Here is an 8,558-nt window from a genome sequence, read left to right as displayed (position 1 = left end):
AATCTGGAAGAGATTGTAATAGAATTTACAAGTTAACAGATAGTATGATAGTAAGACACAGATATATAAGAAGAGAAATTTGATATAATTTCCATAAATAATTGTTTAGAAATTTTAGTATTTTACTATTTATATCATTCTATACTATTTTTATTATATTTTACTATTTTATTTATGGGTGTAACAAATTTTCTTAAAACTTCTATGGGTCTTAGAAATTTACAAATGTTATAAGTCAAAATGAGAAGAAAAAAACTAAGAAAAAATGGGAAAAGAAGACAGAAAAGAAATAAAGGAAATATAACTTAAAAAAGAACATAAATTTTAAAGCAGGAAAATTTTGGGAACAAGTCTGTGAAGCATGTTGCTGCTTTTTCTTCCTCAAAATTAACTTCTATGACTCAGTAATTTTAGTGATTATAGGAACTCACAGGGATATTTCTTACTCATCTGGTAAATTTGTAGATCCATAGAGTATAAACAAATTTAAAATAAGTCTTTAAATTCTGATCCTTTATTTTGCTGGGAAAAAAATTTTACCTTAATTCATTCTATTCTTCTATTCCTATCATAAATTGCTTTAGTTCTGAAGCATTAGATATGAAACTGGATCAGTTCCTCAGAAAGTTTCAAAATTATGAAACTTTGCCGGAAATAGTAGAAATATGGGCAAGAAGGGAAAAAGCCCACAAGCCTATGTATCAACTTAGCAGCCTAATCTCATAGTCTAAATTAATTTTTCTATATATTTCTCAAAAGTTCTTTTTTTAAAGAATATTGTTTTCATTTATTTAAAGACTCATAACCTTAAGGAGAGAAGGAAACTCTAAAGAGTGTAACTTTCTGTTTCCAAGGTAAATCTAAATTAACTGTGGCCCAAGACATGTAGAGATTTTTCTCAAAAAACAGGAAGGGAAAAATGTAATCACTTCCCTCAGGAACTCATTTTAATGCTTAGCAGCATATTGGTCAGGAATATTCTTTAACTTATAGTTTCACCCTTATACATATATGTTTAGTAAGCTTTTAAATGATTTTTGGAGTTATTGAGGATGTTGATCCCATGTCCTTAAACTTGAACTTTCAAAGGACAAATCTAGATAACCTTGTTATAGCAGAAAGTCACAAGGACTTCTGTTTCTCTTGATTTCTAGATAAGTGACTTCCCACGAAAGTTATGAAATCTAGAAAAGTTTCTTACTGTTCTCCCTCTTTACCTGCTATTTGTCAGGGTGGGAGTTGAATGGGTATCTTATCTGGTTAGTCAATAGAGTTTGTGTCTTTGGGGCTGATTCATTGCCAGGGTTAATTTACCTAAGGTTAAGTGAAATGAAAAGAACTAGAGGGCTGAATCCAATCCAAAGCCTACAGAAGATCATGCTTCAAACTGATGAAACTAAAATAAGCTGGTGAAGCTCAGAAACCATTAGGCCCATGGTGCCCAGATGGGCCAAGTAGACCTTTTGTATTGGAAAATAATGCAGTATTGTAACTCCAGGTGGACTGAACATCACTAGTCTTTCTAAAGGCATCATTTAGAGGTGGTAGGGATTAAATAAGGACCGGAGTGAATGCTCTGACATTTTATAGTCCTTTTATTTGGGCGCATTAAGGCATGGTTTTAATCAAGTAATGAAATAACCCCTCCTACCTGTCTATGCCCATTTTTGCTCCCAGTATAAAGGAATTTTGAATACCGTAGTTTGTGGCTAACGGCACAAGAGGCAATTCCATAGGTCAGTTATCTTTTGCTTACAATGGCTTCCTCCGAGAACAAAGAGCAACAGATCAAAGCAGCTAACTGCTGTTACACTCAAGAAGATTTCGTTATAAAAGGCAACAGTGTCGTTACAGTCATGTGAGTGTGCCACCGTGTACAAGTAATAGATCCTAAAGAAATGGTAGGGAAGGAAGCAAATCAGGATGACTCCGATAAAAAATAGGTTTTTCAGCTGGGCCCAGAACTCCTGGTGGGATAGTAAGGAGTGGCGTAGCTTCCGCACCATTGACATAATGATGAAGATCTGGAAGACCAAGAGAACCATCGCCGTGGCTATGACAGTAGTAACTATCATATAGTTGATGGCTCGCACGTATACACGATCAAGCTCCTTGTGGAATTTAAAACAGTGCTGCTCGTCGTACGCCTCGTGCGTTCCATACTGAGCAGCAACCACGGGTACCACAATGACAATCACCAGCAGCCACATGCCAGCACTGGCAGCCACAGCATGCAGCTTTCTGTAGAACTCCACTTTGTCCTTGCGCTTGAAGAAGATGAGGTACCGAATGACGAGGATCACCACGTAGAACAGCAATGTGAGGTACATGTGGATGTGTAGCATGGCACTCACAAATTTGCAGAAGCGCAACCCAAACACCCAGGTGTGCTTGATGAGATATGTCAAGCGAAAAGGCACCGTCAGCAGGAAAACACTGTGGACCACCACCAGGTTAACAACCGCCGTGGTAGTTACAGATCGGGTGTTCATGTTCACCAGCAGGAACAGAATGGAGATGATGCCTGCCAGCCCTCCAATGAGCACTAGGAAGTAGAGCCTGGTTAAATGGGGTGTCAGTATAGGGCTGCAGGAAGAAATGTTGTGAGCCATACTTCAGAAGTCACCTGGAAGAGAGGAAACACCAATATAACTGACAAACTTCCAGAGCTTTGTTCTTCTCTCCTTCTTAGCACTAGCAATGTGATTTTGTCATTTATCTGTTTATATGATGTCAACTTTATGTACCTTAAGAATAAAGACTATGTCATATGCCTATCTGTATACCCGAGACTGAAAACATAGTCAGTCATTGATTCTGAAGCATTAATAGGTTAAAGACCTCATCGAGAGGCCCCCAAAGACGTCTGTGTGCATGTGTGTACATAGTCAAAACAGTTTGCATAGGGACGCCTGGGTGGCTGAGTGGGACTGCCTTCAGCTCAGGTCATGGTCCCAGGGTGCTCTCTCTCTCAAATAAATAAATAAAATCTTAAAAAAAAAAAGAGTTTGCATAAAACTAGATTGCAGACCATCTGAAGCTGATTCATGGATACTAGTACTGCAGCTGCCAGTGGGGGGAAAATTACAACATGGAAGGAAAGTTGAGTGCGTGTGTTTAAAGTACACAAAATGTTTTCTTTATGATTCTAATTCTCTAATTCCTTTCAACTCATCAGCAAAAGATTTAAGAATATACATAATTCATTTAGGATACTGATTAGTTTGGCCAAAGAAAATTAGCTAAGTCAAAGCAACAACAATCAATAGGAGTGTATATGTGAATTTCTTGCCATATGTTATCATCTAGCAGTGAGACCTTGGCTAAGTTTTCATGGGCCCCACTGAAAATGCAGCATATCACCCAATTCTCCCATTCCCACACCCTCAAATGCGTAAAAGAACCACTATCATTTTTCCTCTGGAAAGATCCTTTCCCTAAATAGTCTTGGTCCCTTCTAACTCATTATCCATGTTCTAGTTTATTATTTATTAAGTGAAAGATTTAGTAATCTTTTAATTACACTGATCAAGTCCTTTCATTTTCTTATTTAAATCTCTTCAGTGGCTTCCCATTTCTTTTAAGATTAAAAAATCCTTCCATGTCTAGAATGTTCTGGGTCATAGCAAAATCTGATCCCTTGAGACCAGATTCAGGAAATAATCTAGAGGTGGGGCACCTGGGCGGCTCATTCGGCTGAGCATCTCATTTCATTCAGCTGGGGTCATGATCTCAGTGCCTTGGAATCGAGCCCCGAATGGGGCTCCGTACTCAGTGTGGGGAGTCTGCTTATTCCTCTGTCCCCCCAACCCCCCCATGCTCCCTCTCTATCTAATAAATAAAATCTTTAAAAAAAAAGAAAGAATCTAGAGGTGAAATTGATAGAATTTAATGGATTGTATATGGGGAAACGAAGGGAAAGAAGGTATCTCAATCACTCCTAGATTTCTAACTTGAACAATTGTGTGATTAGAGATCTGTTTACTGACAACAGGGAGACTGAGGATCAAATTTGTGGAAGAACAGTAGTTGAATTATACTTAGTGCCTTTGTAACACATTTGCAATTAGTTTTACTCACTTCATGAGTGTCTCTTCATATAATTAAAATTACCCAGCAACAAAAATGAATCTGATGAATCACAAAAGCATTATACTTGCATACATGTAAATCATATTCTCAAAAGTGTATTCCTGAGGTGTGAAAAAGACCTTACTTTCTATGTATAAAGCATAAACATACATAAGTACATAAACAGACATAGAGTATATCTATGGTATTAAAATTTCATAAGGAGGGGAGAAACAAGGAACAAATGGCTAAAAAGGCTCTTTATAAGGGCGATAATTTTAAAAGTTAAGAAACATTGTACTAAATAAAAGGTGCCAGCCACAAACGACTACATATTGTATCATTTCTTTTTCTAGAAAATCAAAATTAATGAGACAGAAGATCAATATAGCCCAGGGCCTATGTTGCAGGGGAAGGGATTCACTTCAAAGGGGTATGGGAGAATTTATGGAGGGATGGACTGTTTTATATTATGTCGGTTACAATTCTAGTGATTTGTCAAAGCTTATCAAATTGCACACTTCTTGCATATAACTTATTTCTCAATAAAACTAATTTAAAAAAATAATAAAAATAACCTGAGCCCAGGGAAGCTCTGCTTTTGTGGGCATGGAATAGGATTTCCATGTACCCACTTAAAAGATTGCTTCATGTTATATCTGTTCTATGTGATGTGTAACCTCTGTATTTGTCTTTTATTTTTCCCTTTGAAAAGTAGTTCCTTCAAGTAAACATGTAGTTATATTGTGTTTGTATCTGAATCAGGGTGAATGTGCCATCGTAAGTTCTGTCCATTATTTTCTCCAGCTATTGAACTAGAATCTGGACTGACTTCTGAAAGAAGAAAGTATCATTAGTCGCATATCATCTGTCTCAAATCCTCTTTCTTTCTTATAAACTGCCATGGTCTCTCTATAACAACCTGGTTCCAGACATTCCAAGATACTTTGTAACGTATTACAGACTATGGACGCCTCTGCTTAAACCAGCTAAAGCAGACAACCTGCAATTAACAACCCTGTTCAGAAGTAACATGGGATTTTTTTGTTTTTTGTTTTGTTTTTTGAGAGAGAAGAGGGCATGCGCACTCGCGTACATGTGTGGGGGGGAGGGGAGCTGCAGAAGGAGAGGGGGAGAGAGAGAGAATCTTAAACAGGTTCCACGCTCAGCATGGAGCCAATGAGGGGCTCAATATCATGACCCTGAGATCATGACCTGAGCTGAAATCAACAGACACTTAACCAACTGAGTGTCCCAGGCACCCCAATTTTTTTTTTTAAAGAGAGAGAATCAGGGATGATCCTAAGGTTTTTTTGTTTTTATTTTTAAAGATTTTATTTATTTATTTGACAGAGAGAGACACAGCAAGAGAGGGAACACAAGCAGGGGGAGTGGGAGAGGGAGAAGTAGGCTTCCCGCAGAGCAGGGAGCCCAATGTGGGGCTCGATCCCAGGACCCTGGGATCATGACCTGAGGTGAAGGTAGATGCTTAACAACTGAGCCACCCAGGCACCCCACCCCAATTATTTTTTAATAAATGAATGGGTGAGATAATGGTGAAAAACCATCTTGACTTTATTAAACATATTCTTGATAGAGCCCCATTTGGATCTAATCCAGTAACTGATGTCAGAATCCCAGAAATAAACTATAGACCCAAAGCAAACTCTCTTAAGGGAGCGGGACTGTCTCCCTGTTTCTCCATGAACCACCTTGCCTTGGCAGGGATCTCTTCTTATCTGTGATTGACCCCTGAAGCTCAGCAAGAAGCCTGGCCGCACATTCAGTTTCCCTCTGCCCTCTTTCATTCCCCTGCTTAAAATCCTTCTTTGGTTCCTTTGGCACCTACCATGTCTTACAAGCCTTTTGCAATCTGACCCCAACTTATGTTTCAAGGCATACGTCCTGTTATGCCCACCCCCACCTCTATTTCCTCACCCTCATCCTATGCCCTGGACTTGTAGACTTTCATGCCTTTCCTACAATGCTATCTTTCAAACCTCCAGGTTTCTTCTCTCTGTAGACCCTAAATGTACAGCTAGACACTGAGTCTGAAGTCCAATTCTATGATAAATTATTTTATGTCTCTTCTTAAAAAACTTCCCCTGGCTTCCCATTGTCTCTTGATGTATAAACGTCTTAGCATGCCATGCTAGATCCTTCCCACTGGCTTTTGTAGTTCCATATCTAGCCTCTCTGCCACTAGAGCACCAGGATTCTCCTGTCCTGCTTGAATGATTTCTTCATTATTCTGTTCTGACCTCAGCCTACGTACTGCAGAGCTCCTCAGCTTAGCCTGTGGTTTGGCTGGGGGCTATTTCCCTGTGTCTTGGAAGTTCCCTTCCCAACGCTTTGCCCACAAACTTGCTTGGGCCTTGGTGGTCATTGCCCATGGCCCGAGGACTACCTTAATATCAGAAGTGAGACATGGAAGTGGCTTCTGTAGTTGTTTTATAAGGAATCCATGATAGAGCCAACATCAGATACCAGTCTACAAAGTGAGAGTCCTAAGAAATTTATAGAGTCCTACAAAATGGCAGTAAGCAGTCCATGCCCTCATGAGTGCATAAGACCGTAGGTCCCAGACCCCCTTATTTCTAAACAGAAAAGTGGCTGCAATCAACTTGGGATTTTTCATTTCATTTAATAAACAATTCATGTCATTGTGTCTTTTGTATAGCGCATAGTAAAGATTCTGAGATGAACAAAACACATCCCTGCATTTAAATCTCTGTCTGATAGGGGAGGAAGAGGTACATAAATTATTAAAACACCTATAGGTACATAAAAAAATGCCACAAGAATTCAGAAAGGGGAGTAGTTTATTTAACAGACAGTGGAGAGTGAAAGCATCAGAATGTAGTGGCAATAGAGTAATTCTTGGGCACAGATGTATAACAGGTGCTGGATCTTAAGGAAAGCTTTGAAGTTCCAGATGCAGACAGGAAGAGATAGAGTACTCCAGGTATAGACAAGAGTCTGAGAAAAAGCATGGATGCATGTTCAGAGAATTACCTATACTTTGATGTACCTGGAACATAAGGTAAATGAGTAGAACACAGGCGAATGTAGATGTGGATGAAGCTTGCCAAATACATAGCATGTTGCCACTCTAAGGATTTTTTATTTTATCCTGAAAATTATGAGAGATGCAAATTTTAAAATATAAAATGCCATTTAGTATTTCAATTCCAAAACCTGTTTTTTGGTTTTATTGGAGAAAAGATTAGAGGAGGGCAAGATAAAAAGAGTGATACCATTAGCAGGCTATTGTACTGATCAAGTTTAAATATCATAAGGATTGGTGCAAGGTGGTACCACTTAGGGGAATTTGCCCCCAAAGTAAACAAAATTGAAGACTCTGGGGTTAGAGAAACCAAAAAATGTGAATTTAAACTCTTGATGAAAATTAAAGAATTAAAATTCTTGGTGAATAGAAGTTGGTATGGCTTACAAAAGAGAAACTATCTGAACTGAGCTTCTGGTAGTGAGGGGGGAGAGAGAGAATCATTATTGACAAGGCAAAGAATAAGACAATCAATGGTGCTAAGCAATGGACTGCATTCCTGTTGGGGCGGAGGAAAGAAGTGTAACTCACAGGTCCCTGATTAGACAGCTCTGTGGCCACAGTGCCAGTGGGTGACCTGGCCAGGCCCATGATAAAAGGCCTGGTCCCTTTGACCTTACACTTCATTCTTCTTTGCTTCCCACCCCATCCCTGGATTCACTTCCTCCTGCTGTACTCTGAACAGATGGGACTGTGGGCAGATTCATTCAGTATGAGATAACAAGCCCAGTCATTTTCTTCATAGCGCTTATCACTCTTGTCTCAGTTTTTCCTTGTTTCAATACCCATCCTTGCCCCCAGAAATGAAGGAGCCATAAATGGTGTGTGATTCACCACTGTCACCAGGACTAGAGGAACAGCTGTGCCAGGGATCAGAAGACAACATCACAAAATCTTAGCACTAGAATGAAACCTAGAGATCACAGTATCCAGCACACCATTTAAATGGAGGCAGACACTGCAGCCCACACAGAAACCTTTGTTACCTAACAAAGTAGTCACTATCTAAGCCTCCAGTCTCCTGTTCCAGTGCAGAACTGTTTCCATAACACATGACCATTATAGAAAGACTCCAGAGACCCAGAGAGATGAATGACAGCTTCTGAGTGGCAGAGCCATGCTTTAAGCATCCCCAAAAATCCCTCTTCAAGGATATCAGGAGCCAGGATGAATATCCAGCCCAGCTAGAAGAGGCAGAACAATGAGAAAAGGTTGCTGGTGGACAAACAGCTTTCTCTGCCTGTGAGCTATCCTTAGATTATATTTTGTTATGTTTATTGAAAAAAAAAAGTAGGAGCATTCACTTTAATCACTCTGGGCAAACAAGCAGCATTTTATCCAAAATATTTTGATAAAAGACTCTGGAATGACAGCTCCATGTTAAGGATCACCTCAGGGTAGCTAAAAAAAAAAAAAGAAA

General features: G+C 39.3%; 1 protein-coding gene across 1 annotated transcript in view; it reads right to left on the bottom strand.

The window, feature by feature from the left end:
• Nucleotides 1-1,577: 1,577 nt before the first annotated feature.
• GPR141 (G protein-coupled receptor 141) overlaps nucleotides 1,578-8,558 on the bottom strand; it is a 32,828-nt gene continuing 25,847 nt past the window's right edge. The window contains exon 2 of the mRNA XM_036067370.2: nucleotides 1,578-2,626. Coding sequence (XP_035923263.1) covers nucleotides 1,710-2,612 — 903 coding nt within the window. The 5' untranslated portion in view covers nucleotides 2,613-2,626 and the 3' untranslated portion in view covers nucleotides 1,578-1,709. The remainder of the gene's footprint in view (nucleotides 2,627-8,558) is intronic.

This window comes from Halichoerus grypus, chromosome 12 (genome assembly GCF_964656455.1).
Source record: "Halichoerus grypus chromosome 12, mHalGry1.hap1.1, whole genome shotgun sequence".
Lineage (NCBI taxonomy): Eukaryota > Metazoa > Chordata > Mammalia > Carnivora > Phocidae > Halichoerus > Halichoerus grypus.
This window is presented reverse-complemented; position numbering and strand designations above follow the sequence as displayed.